At 31.8% G+C, this 20,823-nt stretch overlaps 1 protein-coding gene across 7 annotated transcripts in view; it reads left to right on the forward strand.

The window, feature by feature from the left end:
* Positions 1-20,823, forward strand: part of LOC117111038 (golgin subfamily B member 1-like) — a 66,165-nt gene that overhangs the window by 20,709 nt on the left and 24,633 nt on the right. For 3 of the 7 annotated variants that reach the window (XM_033253905.1, XM_033253907.1, XM_033253908.1), the window contains 11 exons: positions 143-268; positions 4,039-8,856; positions 8,963-9,115; positions 9,429-9,446; positions 11,076-11,156; positions 14,941-15,037; positions 15,627-16,657; positions 18,583-18,678; positions 19,177-19,281; positions 19,467-19,538; positions 19,926-20,042. In XM_033253905.1, coding sequence (XP_033109796.1) covers positions 143-268; positions 4,039-8,856; positions 8,963-9,115; positions 9,429-9,446; positions 11,076-11,156; positions 14,941-15,037; positions 15,627-16,657; positions 18,583-18,678; positions 19,177-19,281; positions 19,467-19,538; positions 19,926-20,042 — 6,714 coding nt within the window. The other 4 variants (XM_033253909.1, XM_033253912.1, XM_033253910.1 and 1 more) reach the window with 4 other exon arrangements.

Raw genomic sequence — 20,823 nt, forward strand, 5'->3', positions numbered from 1 at the left:
TTTTAATTTATATCCATGCAGCTGACCTGCAAGTGACTAATAAAATGAAAATAGGGCATTGTCGAATTGTCACTGTAATGTTGTCCCTTCAATGATGATTAACAGAGAGATTGATGTGTGTGTATGTTATTATTTTCTGCAGACTATAAAAAACCTTCAAGATTTCCTTATGGAACATGAAACTAAAGGTGCTGAGATGCAAGAAGAGAAAACTCTACTGGAGGAAGAAAACAAGGAATTGGTCCAAGAAACATCACATCTTAAAATGGTAAGTAGCTAACCATACAATAACCATTAATTTGTGTTGTTGGACAATGTTTCTCACCACAAATGTTTGAATAACGTATGACTAGGGCAGTTAAGTGCTTTGAGAGGTATACATGGAAAGCACTATATATAATTTCATTAGTGTGTAGGTATGTGGCATTGATTGAACCAGTGAACCAGTTAGTTTTAAATTTGTTAAACCTTATTTTTTTGTACTGAATGGTTTGTGGTGTTGTTTTTATACAATTAGGCTAAATTAGTTTATTACAATTTAGTCAATGTGCATATTTGTTTTTTAGTTTAGTTTAATAAATTTTATACAATTGTATTCATGTACCTCACAGCCTTTTGTAAGAACACCCACGGGGTGAAAGAGTCTCGTGAATAAATGAAGATTATTATTATATTATTATTATTATTAATCTGCAACATACACACTTGGGGGAGGAGGTTTGGCGCAGTGATTTCCGTTCAGGTTGTGAAACTCGTTGTCGAAGGTTCGAACCACACGCTGACCATTCTTGGCCAGCCATACTTAGTTACCCCAGCTTGCATTGTTGACAGGTTGTGAAGTGGCTCACGCTATGTTTCAGCCCCAGGTGCGAGTATTTCATGGCTTATAAATTAAGTGAATATTGTGTGGCCGCCTCTCATAAATATTGGTGGTAACATCAGGCCTAATTAACTAAGATATACAAAAATATAATTTTTAAATTAAATGGTAAGCACCCTACCTAAAAATTTTTAGTACTAAAATAATTCCTTAGAGTCAGATTATTGGTTTTTTTTTTCTTGAATCTTACATTTTTGTAAAATTGAATCCTGAAATAGTACAGTAGGGTTGATTTCCTCCATCCGACACCTTTCGTATCTTAGAGTCAGCCTTCAACAGTTCAATCCCCTTTGAAGTACAAACATTCAATGACATCATAGATGTGTATACAGTAGGTTGATATAGGCCAATCAAAACATAGAATGGATTTGTAGACGAAGTTCATTGAATACTTCTAGTGTTTGTTTTTTACAGGATGTACAAACCATGTCATCTATTGTGATATGTCAGTCAAGATTTGACCTCACATTGTAGGTATTCTTGTAGGTGCCATAACACTACGTGTCATTACACCCCATGGGTACACATTTTATTAAGGCATGATTAAAGGTACGCTGTCTATATAAAATAAGATTCAATATTAAAATTTCGTACTTTGTATATTATATTAAGTCGACATACAAATAAGAAATAGAACAGGAATGGTAATATTCTTTTTGATTTTTCCTCTCTGTCAGTCTTTAAAAAGAAAATGCTCACTAAGAAATGTACAGTATAAAAAAAATGTGTGCATTATTGGCCTGCCTTCTATAAAGAAAAAATAACAATTCAAACATTTAAAGATGTATTGTCCTATGAAAAATATCCAAAAAATATTGTAAAAATCATTTTTGAAATTAACTTCCTCTTTTTTAATGAACTTGAACATGGAAATGAGTGTTTATCCATAATTTTACAGCAAAAAATTATAGAAACACTTCTAGTCCCTGGTGTGTTTTTATTATTTTTTATCATTATCCAGTATAAATATCAGGATACACATTTTTTTTTTTATTCTTCTATGCTCAAGCTGATATTTGTATGTTACTGAAAATGAACAAATTAATATCAAAATATTGGTTATGATATTTTGCCATTTTTAGGGGACAATTCATTTTTAAAGTATAACAATTACAAACTAAATATCAATGTGTCAAATATATGCGAACTGGATTATAGTAGCTAGAAGAATCTGAGTGCGTGCTAATTTTTTGAAAGAGCTAATTTGTGGTTTTTATCAATTTTTTTTTCATCATTTTAACAATTTTTTCTGAATTTTTTGCTGGAAAAAATAGGCCCAATTTTAGCTCAAAATTACTGGTTGGAATTCTTAAGTGCTTTATAACACTTATTTATTCATTCTTTATTCAACCAAAAATACATAAATGTACAAAACAATTGAGCAAATTTTTAACAAAAAGACTAGTACAAACTGAGTTGCCTGGGAATTAATAATAGTGTTTGTTTAGCACTCTGGCTGTCAGGCTTATTGATCAAGACTTTGGAATATAAAAAATAAATACACTATAAATAAATATAAAATACATTATAAATAAATATAAACACTACCCACTTCCAACCAGTGTACTTATTATCCTGTCTATGAATAAGCTTTGATTATTGAATGATTCAAACAGTGGCATAAAAATCAATCAGCAAATTATTATAAAAGAATAAAAATCTCCTAAAAGCATGTGAGTGGCAACATCACATTCCCATCAACACCCAAATGCCTAGGCTATTACACATCAAAAAAGGTTATAGGATTTCCTCACCTAGATATTGTTTCCACAATATCCAAGAGTTTAGTATTGTTTGCCAGAAGTTGACTTCATGCATGACTGACTTTTTAGAATATATTTATTGATCTCCATGACGATAACACTCACAATAATTACCAAGCACTGCATGGTTATTCTAGGACACAAGCTGTGTACAGTTATATGCATTTTGCCCACTGATTTCTGCACATAAGGAAATAGAGTATTGCACCATTGCATGGTTGGTTTTAAATTTTTATTTTTTACATTATTATTTGCTTTCCTATTTAAAATGTTAATAATATTGTACAAGTATGTAATGTATGTATGTTGATTTACGATATGTATGTATATTATGTATGTATGTATGTATGTATGTATATATATGTGTGAAAATAATGAAAGTAAAATAATAAATAAACTTTAAACCAAGGACATACAACGAAGAGGCTGAAGTATGTGACATAAATATTTATAAGACATTTGATTGTTGTGCATATAATTACCAAATAGATGTGCTAAAATATACTTGATTTAAAAAAGAATATTATAAATTTACAGTAAAATCATTCATATAATTTGGCTCTATATAATCAGGCTATATGATGTTGTTTTCACTGAGTGTGCCTGTGGATTTTTTTTTTTTTTTCATTTATTTTGGTCAGTGCAGTTCATATCAAATAAGCAAATACTATCCAATTCAAGCTAACATTTACAAGTAAACATAATTAGTGGCCTGTTTGATTTCACATATTAATAGTGGTGTAATTCATTATATCATAATTGTTGATACTTTGTGGAACGTAGTTAAACTACTCTAACTCCTATTATACTTGTAAAAGTAAACACTTACAGTTGCATGGACTTTAGCCTAGGGGGTCATGGAATAGGAGTAAATAATAACAATTGTGATGGTAATGTCTCCTTTGAAGTAACAGACTATTGATTGGCTGGGTGTTTTTACTCACAAAGAACCTCCAAGGAACAATAGAGAAGATGCAGCTAGGTCATAGCTTATAACGGCTACTTACAAGGCATTAGTAGTTTGAATGTATACCTTTCATCTGGATGACGACACCAGAACTAGGATCTTTATGTCTATGAATTAGTAAGCATTAATATGAGGCTCCTTTGTACTTATTCTTTCATGTATTGGGGGGAATAATAATGTATGTATGCCAGCATGTGTGTCACAAAATTAGTACTGGCCTACTTAACATACAGTACAACTCAGCAGTGTTCTGAACCCCAGTATAGCAAGTGTAAGTTATTTTTTTTATATATGGTGTGGTTTCAACATGCTTCTTCAAACTCCTCTTTGTGTGTGTGTTTGTTGCATGTTGGTGGTTACCATGTGACTTATAAATAATAATGTGCTAAAACAAACTGTTATATTGCATCTTCTGTTTTGTCCTTCAGAAAATTGCAGAACTCGGGGCACAGGAAGCAAAATTTCAAGAAAAACTTAAGGACTGTGAAGAAAATAAGAATTCTCTTGAAGAAATTATTCATGTCAATGAATTACAACATTCAAACAGGGTAACTGAACTTCAGCACAAGATGGCCGAAATTGACAGAAAATTGCAAACAGTTATAGAAGAAAATGAAAGATTAATCTGTCAAATTAAAATCTTTGAAGATAATGAGGTGACTGTAGACAAGTACAAGCAGCTTCTGAATGAAATTGAAGAGTTTAGGACTATTAAAAATGATCAAAGAATTCAGATTCAAACACTTGAGGAGAAACTAAACCAGTATGAAAACAAAGGTGTTGAATCATCAGACGAAGACACTTCTTGCAGTCTCTCATTGCCTATTGATAACGCTCACATCAACCACGAAAAAGGAGACAATGAAAAAACAGAAAAGGAATTGAAAGAAAAAGTAGATGAATTAGAAACATCTGAGATAGAATTGAAAGAGGAAATCAAGAATTTAAAATCATCAGATGAAACTTTGAAAAAAACTCTTTCACAGTTAATAACAGAAAATTCTATGCTTGTACAAGAAAAGAGTAAAGTCCAAAGTGAGGTTGAGGAATTGAAGGAAGAAGAGTCGATGCTGAAGAAGGTGATAAAAGATCAAATGACAGAAAATGGAAAACTAAGAAATAATCATGAAATTGAAAATGTTTCCTCTAGAGACAGTGAAAAAGATGCCCTTAGGAAAGAGTTAGGTGACATCCAGGCCTCCGAGTGTATGTTAAAGGAGCAGGTTTGTGATCTTACACAGAAAAACAATGAACTTGCAACTCAGAGATCAGACATGAGTAAACAACTTAAGGAATTTATTTCTGTTGAAAGCCACCTGCATAGAGAGATTACAGAATTACAGTCAACTATAAAAGAATTACAAGAGTCAAAACATTTAGTGGACAATCAGATTGTTGGAGATGAAAATATGGTAAACACTATTCAAGTATTAGAAGATACTAAACAACAGTTAGAAAATAAAGTGAAGCTTTTACAAGGTGATAAGGATGCCCTTGAGGTAAAAATGCAGGAAATTGAACAGCTTGTAAAAGATGCTGGCATTGCAGATGCATATGATTTGCAACAATCTATTGAATTCCTTAAGAATAAAATAGACAAACTACAAGGAGAACAACAACAGTTAAAGACTGAAGCTAAAGAAAGTAAAGAAAATGAAAACAAGCTTCAAACAAAACTTAGTGAAATGCAAGATTCTGAAGAAGCTCTATTGGAGAAAATATCTATATTGAATGAAAATAATGAAAGGCTAATAGAGGAGTTAAATGAAACCAAAGAACAGATTGCAAGTTTAGAAGAAATCAGACGAAACCTTAAAGAAAAGGTTGAAGAAACCGAAGAACAACTTGAAGAATTAAAAATAACATCAATCTCTCTGGGAGATGATAATCTTGGAGGAACTTCTAAATCATTACAAGATGATCTTGGACATAGTTTTGATTATGTTGGTAAAGATAACATTATTGATGAACTAAAAGAAGAACTTGGTGAGCTACAAACACAGGTGACAGAGCTAAAAGAGGAAAATGAAAAACTTCAAAATGAATTGTCTTCAAAAAATATTGTTGAGGAGGTAATAGAGGGTGAAAAAACTCTTATCGACTTCAGTACTCCACCACCACTACCAGAATCCCCACCTCCTCTTCCAGTGTCTCTACCTCCTCTTTTGCAAGATTCTCCTCAAACTCTGCTACCAGAAGTTATTTTACCTCTTAACAGTCAACAAAGAGATGAAGCTGCAATCTGGGAGGAACTTGAGAGGATGAAAATAAATAGCAATCAAAAGATTGATTTTACAATGGATGTAAACCAATTTCATGTACTTCCAGAAAATTTAAGGATGAAAGAAAAACAAAGCGAAGATTTGGTAGTGAAGGTTAAAATGCTTGAGGACAAAAATGACAAATGTAATCAGGATTTACACAATATACAGAAAGAGCTGGAGGATATGGGGGAAATTATATTGGAGAAAAATAAAGACATTGAGGAGCTTGAGAAGGCAATTGCACAGTCAGGAAGAAGACATAGTGAGCATGACCTTCACAAACATGACCTTGAGAAGGAAGTAGAAGAGTTAAAGATTAGCATATTAGAGATGGAAGAAAATGAAGAAGTTTTAGAGTCAAAAGTAAAAGAATTAGAAAAACAGTGTAGTGATTTAGAAGAACGAAATTTTAGATTGAAAGATAAAGTTTTATCTTTAGAATTGGTTGAATCTGATGCAAAGGATATGAAGATAGCATTGAAGGATATGGAAGAGCAGAATAGTTTGCTTGTTCAACATGTTAGTGACTTCAAAAACATGGAGGAAAAATTGAATGAAAAGATTAAGGAAGCAGAAACAAATGCAAATATGGTGAATGCATTGTCTCATGAAACTGAGGGATTAAAACAAAAGCTCGAAAGTATAGAAAAGTCTCATTTGTCAAAAAGTAAAAAATTGGAAGATGTAACAAAAATGAATGAAGAAATTATGCAGAAATTGCAAATTTCAGAAGATGAAGCTGTTGAGGAAATGGAAGTATTAAAGTCTAGAATTAAAGAACTTGAAACTAAGGAAAAGGTTTTATTAGAACAAATTTCATTATTGGAAGACAATGAAAAGCAAAAGGATAGTGAGCAGGATGTTGTCCAGTCATTAACCCTTGAACTTCAGAGAGTACAAGAAGATCTTGGAATCAAAATTTCGAAGTTGCAAGAAGATATCCAGGAGAAAGACAGGGCGTTGGAAAAGTCTGCAAACTACTGTCAAGAACTGGAGAACAAGGTTGCAGAGTTTGAAAAACATGAGAATGAATATATGGAAAAAAGTGAGCAATGTGCTCAACTTAAATCAGAATGTGATAATTTAAAGGTTCGTGTGCAGGATCTTGAAACATCGGAACATGAATTGATGGAGATTGCTAACTTAATTGAGAAAATACAGGAAGATGATAAGAAAATGAAAATGAAAATACAGTCACTGGAAAATGAAATTCATGAGAAAGAAAATTGTTTGCAGCTTATAAAAGAGGAGAATGCTGAATTATTATTGCAGTGTAGTAACATTCCAGAACTAAAAGAGAAAATTAATCACCTCAGTAAACAGCTTGATGCCAGTGAATCAGATGATCAGATTCAAAGGTCAAATTCAGTTTCCGAAAGTATGGATATAGTTGTAGAAACTATTCAACAACCATCTGTTCAGAAAACAACTGAAACTGTAATGTTCACGTCTGCATTAGAAGGTGATAGAAATATTTATTCAATGGAAAAGATGATTAAAGAACTTGAAGATGAAAAACAGGAGATGCAGCAAAGAATTTTTGAACTTGAACAAAAAGAAAATGCTTTTCAGGAAACTCTTTCACATGCAGATGCCATAATGCTTGAACGTGAATCTGGTTTTCTTGAACAAATAAATGAACTTGAGACATCCCAGGGTGACTTGAAAAAACTTTTGGAAGCAGTGAACAACACCTCAGAAGATAGAGCAAGTGATGACTGGCATGATGCACTAGATGACACAAATGTTGATGAAGAACTCATAAAACCAAGTAAAGATGAAGAAATTAGACACCTCCAGCAAATAATTTTAGAACTCGAGGAAACAAAGTTACAGCAAAAACTGGAGCTACAGAATATAAACCAAAATATGCAGGATGCTATTATGAACAATAATCAAAGAGATAAAAAATTGGAGTCATCATTGAAAAGGTTGTCAGAATTGGAAGAAATTGAGGCTAAACTTTTGGAAGAATTGGAAAAAGCTGAAAATATGCACAAAACATTAACAGAGGCAAATGAAGAACTTCTAGAAGAAGTTGCCTTACTCAGGTTAAGAGTCGAAGATCTGGAATCCACTTCACAAGCCCAGCCTTGCCAAATTCCATCTGATGAGTCTTTAAGTCAAGATGCTGAGAAGTTACAAGAAGAACTCGAAAATGTAATCATGCAGTTACAGGATTTGCAGGAAAAAGAAGAGAAACTCATAGAGGAAGTTCAAGATAAAGAAAATCTTGTAAAAGAACTAAAAAAAATAAATGTTCAGCTGCAAGATGATCTTGAAATCTATTGTAATAATGTCAAAGAGCTTGAAGAGTCAGAAAAAAAGTTGAAAGAAATGCTGAACCAACAAGATAAATCAGAAGATGCGCTTAAAATAAACCTTACTGAGCTTGAAGAACGAATAAGTGAACTTGAGGCAACTAAAGCATTCTTGACAGAGAGGTTAAGTGAAAAGCATGAATCAGAGGATAATTTGAAAAGAGAATTATTGTCTTCGGAGAATAACTTTAATGAAAGTGAAAAGTCTTTAAAAGAATCACAGGAGATGCTGAAGAAACAACTATATGACATGGAGGAAGTGGACAATGAGTTAAGGATTCATGTTAGAGTGATGGAGGATTCAGAAGCAGACCTTAAAGAAAAAGTTCTGAAGCTTGAATTGGTGGCAGTGAATGCAGTGCAGCAAATTGAGCAACTAGAGAGCTCAAATGAGACATTGAAAACCAAGGTATTATCCTCTGAAGAAGCAGAGAAACTGATGAGAATTGATTTTAACCAGATGAAACATGAGAAAGATATTCTCAATGATAAAATTTGTTCTGCAGAGAAAGTAGAGAAAATGCTTAGGGGAAGGATTGAGGAGCTGGAGAGTGTAGAGTCCCAGATAAGAACTCAAGTTTGGAAATTAGAAAGAGGGGAAGTGAAACTGAAGGATAGAATACAAGAACTGGAGGAGAATAACTCATCAATGGAAAGGAAGGTGAGAAACTTTATTTTATTTTAATCATATTTTAATATTCTTTCCAATCACTTAGATTTTAAATAGATACTAAATAGAAGTTTTTGTAAATGAAATTTTTTGACAGAGTAATCAAGCTATTGAGCTAGAACAAGAGGTGCTAAGACTACAAAATGAACTCCAGGAAACAAACATGAAGCAAGATCAACTACGAAGATCTAAGGATCAACTGCAAGACCAACTAAACAAATTACACAACAATTTAAATAATGGAACAATGGTAAAATTTTATGTATTTTATAAATTGTTGTTTCTTGCTACATTTTTCTGATTTACAGTATTGCTTTCAGAAAAAGATTTTCTGCACAAACTTTTAAAGCATTCCTACCTAATTTTGTGTTCACATAGTGACATACAATAAACTATGTTTGCTGCCCTCTGTAGGTACTTATACCCTTGATTTATGCATAGAACAATAAAATAGTGCATTATTCTTATTTTGAAATGTCTAGATTTGTTTGATGCCATTGTAGTTGTACAATATTCTTTTTCATTAATTTTCTTTTATATGTTCTTTTTTTATGTAAAACAAGGAAACAGCACAAAAGAAGGTGAACCTATGCTTAATTTTATTGTTTCATTCCACCATTTTTTATATAGTTAAACCTTTACTAGTTATGGTAACCTATATTAAAATTTAATGCATGATTTTGCTTAGCAACATCATTTGACGCATTGACTTTCATTTATGGTAAGCTTGTTGCTATGACCCAACTCTGTTGATTGCATTTCAATGTATATTGGAAGAGTAATTTTACAATATACTAATTGTTTGAAGATATAAAGGATTAACCAATTAATATTTCCAAGAAAATTTCTTATTGAAATGTTGATTTTTAATAATATAATTACATCTCTCATAGATTAATTTTTTTCTTTGCTTTACGTCATGGTACCGTATATATTCGCATATAAAACGAGACTTAAAATAACAAATTTTAATGCAAGGATCACTTTATACGCAAGTATATAAGGTATATAATAGGAATACTTTAAAATTATATTTGATAAATGGCCCCTTGCGATTAAGATATTATAAAAATGATAAAATAAAGAATCTTGGCCTCTTAGTTCAATTGGTAAAGTGGATGGTAAACTTCAGGAGATATTTGGTTTGAATCACAATTTGTATAACAATATTATGAAAACAATTTGCAAAATCATTTGGCAATTTTCCTGTTATGATTATTAACATAAATTAATCATAGTATTTATCACTAAATTATTAAAATCCTTTCACATGATATCATTCCATTTCCTCTGAGTGCGACCCTTTATGTGCCATTTTACTCATCAATTACAGTTTTCAATCTACAGTGAATACTAATGTTAAATAGTATACTATTTCTGTTATGTTAAAATTTATTAATTTTGTTAATAATTATTATGTATTCACTGCCTGCCAAACTGTTTTAGATTATGTTTAGTTTTATGCTACTAAAATAAACTAAATTGTATTAATGATTACATGAAGATATATTGCACCTATTAGATCTGGACCTTCTACTGTTTTGTTTTTACTACTGTACAGTATTTTGTTGTTTCCTTCATCCATTAGTATTGTGAGGGGTCCCAAGAAAGCAATAGCCATTTCCAGAAAATCTGATTTATTTTATTTTTTTTTACATCTAAATGTATTTTGCTGTATGTAGTGGTACCATGGCCATATGCTTTAATTATTTTTATCAAAATTATAAATTTGTCATGCTTTTACCTATTTTTTTACATAATTTTCATTTTAATTTGTACATTTTAATAAGTTTATAATTCTTCACACTGTGAAATAATGTAATTTATCATTTAGTTCATGTGAGCATGCATTTAAAGTCTGTATAGACAACTGCAGGATTGGTTCAGAGTTGAGCAGGCATAAAAAAGTCATTGTGAAATCCACAGGTTGTGACAATCTGTATTGTATTGTATTGTCTACTTGAAATTTGAATATGGATAATTTTTCTTTCCTGATGATGACATAATTAATGTCGAAATATTAAATCCCGACACGATGGCATGCATTTCGATATTTGGAGTATGTATTATACTATCAAATTTGAATTATGTAACTGGAAATAATTATTCTCTATTAAACCTTGAAGTTGATTGTTCATATTGTTATGTATGTAACTGACCATTTCAAGTTCTCTATTAATGGTCAAGCTCTCAACCTGTTGATTTCACAGGTGAGTGTACCTGAGGAAGAATACCATCAGATGAAAGCCCAGGTAACTCTACTGTCAGTTGATGTGCAAGAACAACTTCAGGTAAAGTCTTTTCAGTTGAATACAATTTTTAAGCAGTTTCGCGGAATGGGAAATGTTTCGTTTCCCAACCTCAAGGTCAGGGTTTCAATCCCTCACTGTGCATTTCGCTTCCTTGAGGAAGGCACTTTATCTGCATTGCTTCACTCCACCCAGGAGTAGGACCCAATGACCAGGGAAAAGAAGTGCACTTTATAAGCTCAAGGAAGAGGCGCAGTATAAATGCCTGTACCAGTACCAGTAAACGTTAGTTGTTTTTCTTGGTAGGGCCGAAAAAAGGGTGTGACTGGAGACATCTTGTGCATTTCTCAATATGCATTTTTTATGAGGAAGCATATAAATTATGTTGTGTTTTTTGGGGAGTTTTTTTTTTATTGCTCCAGGAAGCCACTGTTTAGCTATGTTGTATCCCGATAACATTTGGTACTGAAGGCATTATATTAAGAAAATGTTCATAGTTGCAGGCACAAAATCTGTTTTCCCAGGCCTGGATTTTGTTTTTATTTGTAGCATCATCCTCATCATCACCCTTAGCATTATTGTCACCATTGCAATGGTTATTCCAACACCAACATCTCATTACAGATAACACAACACAATAATGATATTTTTCCAGTAATTTAAACCAGCAATACATAACATAGAAACACATAAATCAATGATGAAATCAGTAATTGGCAGAAAATGGAGAAAACGAAATTTGAAGAATAATATTCATTTCAACAAATTGTTTTGTATATTAAAAATAATGTTTTAATGTTACTAACACTGAACAGACGCAAAGATAAAAATATACTAATACATATAGTGAAAGGTGCAGATATTGAATATTTTTTGAATAATATTTCAGAAACTAATGTTTCTACATAATAATTTACATCAATTAAATAGATATGGAACATATTTTGGGGGCCTTTTTTTCGGGGGTGGGGGCGTTTTGCATAGGCAATAAATAAATGAATGATGTAAAATACAAATAAAGAACCGTTTTTAATGCCATCATTATTTATCAAAAAATATTGTCATTATTATCACTAACAACATTATCATCATCAAACACTCATAATGATCATCATCATTTTCTATTATGTTCATTATTAATAATATCATCATCACTGTTATTTTCAGCATCATTGTCATTACTATCATTTTCTGTATTTTCCAATTATAATTAATTTTCATCTCATTATGTCCATGATTGTTTAGTTACACATCATTTATGAACCACACCTTAAATCACAATGGATCATTCCATTTTAATGGAATACATCCGTTGTTCATCATCCTTTGTCATGTAGATAGGCATACTCACAAGTTATTGATCAGTTCATGACACACGCTCCTCACCATACGAAAAAAATAAAACCATCATTTTAATATCCAATTAGTTATTACAGAATTCAAAATACCAGCAAGGAATTAGATAATATCTGATGGATAAATTCCATATTCAGGAATATGTTTGAATGTAAGGCTAAAGTAAGTCTGAATACATGCAAAAATCTACATTTTTGACACAACTACAGAGGCATAAAGTCATTGCATTGTATTGGAATTCACTATTGTTTTTGTAGGGAGCATGTTTGTTTTGACAGGTAAAGTGTTGTTAATGGTCATTGTTGTATAAATATTATTTGCACTTTTAATTTTTTGGATGTAAATATTATTTTTACTAATTTGATTATGGAATAGTTTTTGTATTAGAGTAATCTACCATTAAATAAAATTTTTCTTAATTTAAATTAAAAATCAATTTACTTTTAAAATATTGTGTCTTGTGTCTATTTCAACTAAATTCAATTGTGTAAGAGATTCTGTAATAATATCTGAAATATATCTCAGGAAGAAATTTAATTAATCAATTTTTGTTAATAGTTGGAAAATGGACTAGTCTCTCATAGATACAGTGGTCTATTTTCTAATAAATTATTTAAGATTTATATTAATTATTAATAAATGATTAAATTTTAATTTTTAATTTTAATGAAATCCATTGTGGTGGTGATGATGATGATGGGAAATGTCAGATTCATATGTAGTTGTAGGAGAGATCCAGATGACTGATATAATAGACGTAACAATATATTCAGAACAGTTTAACCCGAAACATATTTCTAAAAAATGGAGAGAGAATTCAGAAACATTATAATGGTGTTCAAGGGATTGAAGACATTGGATGAGCACAGGGACATTACTAAGGCACTAAATCTTGGTCCACAGTGTCGTCTTTTCTTTGACAAAAACTGTTATATGCCCATATATGGTCATTATGTGATGTCACATTTGTTTGTCAAATTAAATTTGATAGTCTGTACAGGGCTTTGGATTGAATTTTGTCAAGAAGTAAGATGACAGTGTAGAGTTCCTCTCTAGGTGGGAGCATATGTAACTGTTAATGAATATCGGCAAAATCAGGTTTTAGTGAATGTTAATTATTAAGCATTGGCTATTGTTAAACCAGTCTTAAATGAATTCCTAATTCAGATTTGATGAACATTGTATGTATACGGAGTGAATTAAAACCATAACAGTAAGGTAAGGGAGTAAGGGATGTACATGGTCGGTTTCTAGTGAATGTTAATTATTAAGCATTGGCTATTATTACACCAGTTTTAAATAAATTCCTAATTCGAAGTGGATGTTATTGGTATGGTGTGAATTAAGACCATAACATTCAATAATAGCCACTACTTATTTGGGGTAAAAAATGTTTCTTGTATTAGAGGACATGTACAAGATCGATGATTGAATGAAATACCTAGAAATAGCAAAATTTAAGTCGATCTTTATAAGGTTCAAAACAATGAACCATGGTCTCCCTCTCATTATTGAGAGCAACATTCATTCTACTATACTTCTCCTTGTGAGGATATTATGATTATTACGCATGTGCCAGTGTTACCAATGATCAGATCCATATGGGAATAGAGAAAGGGTGATAAGATCCTCTATGATCATTTTGAGTTTATGAAATAAATTTACAATATAGTTTATGACCAGCTTCTGGTAGTAGGCACATGGACAAATACACCACAGGGCATTCAATTCCAATCTGTATTTGTTCATTTTGTTAGCATTTAATTTGATATGTTTGCTCTAGTGTCCTGAGTCAGTGTAACATGTGTTCAGTTGCCAGGTTTTTTGTTTTGTAATTGATTTCACTCTCAGGCTACACAACACACTAGAATTACATAATTAAAGGAAGACACATAACCAATTGATTGGTGGTCAATAAGCATAAATTGATTAAGGGAAATATGTAGAAATAGTAACTTGGAAAATTCCTTTCTCACTTTCTAAAATAATAATACTTATTTATGCATTTTAACAATGATTCATCTAAGTGGGTCGTGAAAAGGTGGTTGACTGTGTTATGTTTTTTTTTTATTAAATTACAGAGAAAACATACCAGGTAGATTTTACAGCCTGTTCAATATATTACTTCTTCACCCTGTCATTTTAATCCAGGATTTACCAAATGTATTGTAGATTTAATTTTTAAAGAAAATGTACATTTTGAAAGATATCCTCCTGATATCAGCAAAATTAACCTCTATATGTATTATAAATGTATATAAATATGGATTGCTGTTTTACTTTTTAAATTGGATTGAGGTTGAGTATCATCACATGATACAGTAGAGAACTGTGCCTCTAACAATATATGGATTGCCAAATATTCAAATATTGGAGCTTCCTAAAAAAAAATAATTTCACGTATTGAAGCCTAATTAGATTAGAGTTAATACATAAAATTACCAATAATAATTCAAATTATTTTTTAAAGGGTGTTGGCAAGTTGCCAGATCTTCTTCACCAGTTGTCTCATCATTATTCTTGCAAGTTCATCAATGACTTCGTTCTCCAAAATACACCAACAACAGGTTAGACAAGCATGTGATATAGCTGTGTGATATGCAAAGGATGTTCACACTTCAAACATCATGACAAGAAACTTCATACATTATGCACTTTTAAACAATTTTAATTGGAATATTAGTACAAAAATATGAAATTATTTTTGGAATGATATATTATTTTAAAAAGCTGTACCTTTCATTAACTTTTACACACAAGAATGTTTGCTGACCATTGTTGGATAAGAGTCCCACAATATCATGTCATATATAATGATGTATTGTCCCAAAATTAACTTGCTCGTTTTAAAGCAACAAAAATTGTCAATTTGAACATAGAAATTAGTGTATTTAAAAAATGTTTACCTGTAATTTTACAGTGAAAAATAATAGAAAAACTTCCAGTAATACAGTACCATCAATATCCAGTATAAAAATCAAGGTACAAATTCAATAATTTCTATGCTCAAGTTAATTGTATACAAAATGAGCTAGTTAATTTCAAAATAATTTTTTTATGATTTTGTCATTTACATTGGACAATAAATATTTTAGTATTAAACAAATGATTTAAAATTTTGCAAAAATTATCATATTTTTCTGTATTTATTTTAAGGCCATAAATCTTTGAAGGATGCACTGGAATCAGTTTCTCAAGATTGTTATCCTGCTCATCTTACTGAAGCCTCAATAGGAAATTTTTATATATTATATCGACTACAAGCCTTAGAAGACATGTTTGAGGATTTGGAAGAACCTTTAAATGCGACCAGGTTGCACAACACACCTGGACATTCCCACATCATTTTTGATGAGAATGATCAACCCGTGGAGATTCATTGTGCATTGTGCGCTCGCAAGAAAATGCAGGAAAGGAAACGAGCTGCGGAACAGTGGTTAGCAACAGTTGCATTGGAGACACATCCAACAAATTTGATACAGAGGGAAATAGTCACTAAGGAGTCCTATTCTTCCTTTGAAGAGCCTACTCCATTAAAACAAGCAAGTCCAAGTACCCGAAGGAAACTAATTGATGACCTAGTAAATGCCCTTCCTACGATCACTGTGGAAGAGTCTGTTACGGATCAGAGTAATGATAATGGATCAGTGGTAGTGGAAGAAGAGTTAAATGAAATGAGGATTGATGACAATTTGGAGGCACCGCCAATTCCAGTGGAGCCTCCACCACTGCCTAGCAGTGCTCCGCCAAAACATAAAAGAGGTTCTGTAAGTTCCGAGATGTCTGACAACCCTCCACCCCTTCCTGAATGGCCTCCTCCAGTTAGTAGCAAGGCTTTTGTTGGAACAGAAGCACCACCTTTAAGAAAGATGAATGGACATGATGAGAATGATGGCATTCAAAGACCAAGGTCCTTATTTGCAAAACCATTATCATTTGACAGTGGCACAGAAACACTATCCACTACAACTGTTGATCAAGAGACTGATCATCCACTAGTTGGCAGAGCTCTATCATTGCCAATTACTCCAAAAGGAAAACGAGAAACACCAGAGCTTCCACCAAAGCCACCAACTCCTCTTTGGCTTAAGAAGATGATGGAATGGCAGAGTCAAGAGAAGGACAAAGAAATTAATGAAGCACAAAGAATGAAAACACAAAACACCATTCTGCAGTCAAAGATTGATGTAAGTTGTGTTAATGTTATTACTGTTTTACTTACATACACTATTATAAAAGTTCATGATCTGTTAATGTATTCATTATGTAATTAAGTAAATTCTACTAGGTCTTTAGCATGTGTTATGTAGTGTAACAGTTATGCATATTGATTGGAGTTATGCATATTAATTGTATTTAGTTTTTTTTTTATAAATTTGAATGAATTATTTAAATCTGATGGCAATGACCTTAACTATATTGTATTTTGATCAGAGTATTTTTTTATTTAATTTGTCTCTCTTCTGTTTTCTTGTCACCTGCTTTTGTAACTATTTTTGACTATTTACCTTGCGTGTTCCTTTATAAGGTTACGACCTAGGTTATGTATGTTTTCCTTTGTTTTGTTTCGAAATAAAGTGATTTTATATACTGTATATGTGACGACCATAGAGTTGTGCAGTATGGATACCACTGTATATTGTAGGCCTATCTGACAGCTCATTCGAGATACACACACTTCAAGCACACTGTCCCTACTAACAAAATAAAACTTCAGTCAACAATTAGATAATAATAGTCCGGTTTTTATAGCACCAAAGTCTCAAAGCATTTGAAGCGGGACTAACTTGTACAGTAACTTTCTTCTCCGCTAAAGGTCTCTTCGTGTTTGAGCTATCCGGTAAACCGGTGCCAGCTACTCTCGTCTGTCCACAACAGGGGCTATATGGAACAGTACACCAGGGTAACCCCCTACTCATCTTAAAAGATGTAGTGGGTCTTTATATAATAGTGCATGAGCCAATTATTTACACTGGACCTACAGTTTACAGTCCTTATCCGAGAAGACTTGTTCCACCTCTAGGAACATAAGCGAGTGTGCCGTTCGAACCAGTGCCAATATTATTACTGTAGGTTGCAGCACCCTGCCTTAATCATTCGCCCAATCAACTCACTTATGTAAATATTTCAGAAACAATTAAATTTATTTGTATAAATGATTGAATTCAAGGTTGCAATTCAATTACAACTTTATGTACTAATATATAGAATGTAGTCTAATGTACTAAATCTATAGAGTTCCTCTAGATATGTTTTTATTTTTAGCGAATGTGTATGTTTGCTGTTAACTGCTATATTTAGGTTGGATAGGATATTGATTTTAGATTACGTGTTTATCCCTAGTAAAGAGATAATTTACACCTTGAGCTGTGTACAAACACCAAACTATCACATGACTTACTCAGTTCAGAATTCATGGCTGGAAAAAGTAAAAAGTGGCTCTTGGAGACATCGCACATTTTCTTGAGGGATTTTTCAAGGAGAAAAACAAAAAAATTAAGTGATATGAAAAAAATTCTTGTTTTGTGCTCAAGACAACCACCGGTTGTCTATACAGTTTAGTGTACAGATAAAATTTTGTGCTAAAGACATTTATTAAAGATAATTTTATGGTCAGAGGCATGTTTTTTTTCTCTCTAAGTCTGAATTACCAATTGTTGGTATACAAAACTCTTGCAAGATGTCTGCTCCTACCTCTTGCTTCTGCTTCTAAGACAAACATGGTCAGCAAGAAGCAAATTTTCAAAACATTTTGACTATTTCTATGGAAATGTGTCTTATTCTACTGATTACTGATTGTGCATATTTTTTAATTTTATATTTTTAGTTATTAACATTTTTGGTTATTATCTATTTATTAATGATGCACTACCATTGTATTGTCACTGTGTAGCCAATAAAATTGATTGATTTGACAGTTAATCTAATGAAGCAAATAATTCAGTACATATTAGATATTGAGAAAAAATTATTCTAGACTTCAAATGTTTTGGCAAGTTCCTAATGTTACATTACATTATATACATTATCTAGTTTGTTTGATCTATGAGTGAGGCTGGTTTGCCAATTTGTTACATTTCTTATTAAATTTAATTCAATAATTGGATTGTAGGAAAAGGATAACTTGATTCAAGAGATTCGAAAAAGAGAAGAAGAGATGAAGAGAAAACTGAGAGACATGGAACATGTCAGTATCAGTCGACAGAAGGTAACAAAAATTGCATGTAAATTGAGAAAATTACACTCTAATGCTTCAGGATATGTATTCAGGTGGCGGACTTGTCCGATAGCATAAAATAAGGGGATCATTCATTGAAGTTGGACGATTTCAAGCCTTAGGTATTGGGGAGTGAAGACAAACATGATTTTTAGTAAATCGCCTTCCAAAGTTAGGATTTGTTGACCATTTTTAGAACGAAGCCCATCGTACTAAACTAAAGAATTGTGAGGTAGAGTGGCCAGTCCCTTTCCATTTCACCTTTCTAACTTTCCTAGTATATTTCAACAAGGTACCCATATATACTCCTAGGTGGAGAAAAACATACCCAGGAAACGGATACAAGCAAAAGGCACAGTGAATGTTTAAACCTATATGTACTTTTTTAAAAAAATATAGAGGTATATGGACACAAATGGGAGCTAATTTCACAACCTGTGCACAACCTCTGTGGGAATTACAAATAATAAGTCATTATCTTTGTTGTAGATTCAAGCCAAAGAATTGGAACTTGAGGAGAAAAATTTTGAAATTTCAAGTCTGAAGTCGGAAAATTGGCAAAAAGAGAGAGAGATTGCAACGCTCCAATCAAGGGTAAGTTTTTACGTTACAAGGGATGATAGTACAGTAGTAAGCAAATGGATTACACACAATCAAAATAAAATGGAAAATATATAATTTTTTTTTTTTTTAATTTGCAGTCAACCCACTGTGGAATGTGAATTAACACTATACAAAAAATAGTTTATATTGTAAATGATTTTCTAAAAATTTTTCAGATAAATGAGCTTCAACGTTCACAACAAAGTTATGTGAATGAAGATGGAATCCTGAAAAAAATGCGAGATGAGGTAAAGAAAACTGTCTTTTCGTTGCTTACCTGTTAGTGCCATCTGTTCTCAGCAGTTCGACGATCCTCAATCTCCATCCCTCCCTATCTAAGCTCTTCTCACACATTCTCCTTACTTAATCTTTGTTTTTAATCTTTTTTTTCAATCTTTCATCCAGCTCGTTCTTGGCTTTCCTCTCACACTTTCACCTACTAGTTTTTCCTTACACTGCCAAGTTGAGAATAAATCTATTAATTTTAGAATATTGGATGAAAAATTACAAGATAAACTTGAGTTGCACCCATGTTGGTAGCATTGCTAGTTTTGTCAGTCAGCAAAAAAATATGTGTGATTTGCCCATATATAAGGGAGTGATTGGATAACTTTGTACGGTTTGTATATCTACAGTTGGACCTAACAAAGGAAAGGCTTCGTATGAAAGAGAATCAGCTTGGAAATATTGACTACGATGAGAAGAACTTAAAAGAACAATTACATCTAAGTACTCAGAAGTTAGAGGAAAAGGTAAAAGTGCAGATGCTATAACAAACACCCTGATTATAATAGTAATGATAATGATTTTTTATTTAATTATTTACTTCCCTTTCTTTCAGTAGGGTTCATCACTGAGAGGGCTACCCTACTAAAAGAAAGGAAAGTAAATAATTAAATTAAAAAAAATCATTATCATTACTATTATAACACTTTGAAATTCACAAAAAAAAAAAAAACTCATGCAATCCTGTAAAACAATTAGCATTAAAACAATGGGCCTAACTAACTATAAAGTAAATGATAATATGATTTCAAAAATAATGATAATGTGAGGTGCACTCCACTTTTGGATGCACCGTGAGGGCAATTTTTTAAATTGTTAAAATTGTTATTTTTAATGATGAAGATCATTTTTCTTTGATATAATGTATTATAACTTTATTCAAAAACTAAAATAACTCTTGCTATCTGGTAAGACTTGTATCATGATAAATTAAAAATAATAAATTGTTTCTTATAATTACTATAAATAACGATTATTCTCTTTCAAAAATAACATTAAAATGAGACTAAACTTTCTTTACTTAAACATTAAGGAAAGTTTTTGACCATTCTAAATTATTTGAGGTAATGTCTCTGAAGCTATCAAGTTCAGCTGTGATGCCATGATTAAACAAATCGTTAATTACTGTTTTAAAAGGTTTATACCTTTCACAAATAAAGAAATTTGCCACCGAATTACAGTAATTTGATTGATTATATTCATGGTTATAATTATAAACTTATGCAGTATGTGCTGTACAAGCACAAT

Source organism: Anneissia japonica, unplaced genomic scaffold (genome assembly GCF_011630105.1).
Source record: "Anneissia japonica isolate Jap-2015-1 unplaced genomic scaffold, ASM1163010v1 scaffold573_len2283161_cov171, whole genome shotgun sequence".
Lineage (NCBI taxonomy): Eukaryota > Metazoa > Echinodermata > Crinoidea > Comatulida > Comatulidae > Anneissia > Anneissia japonica.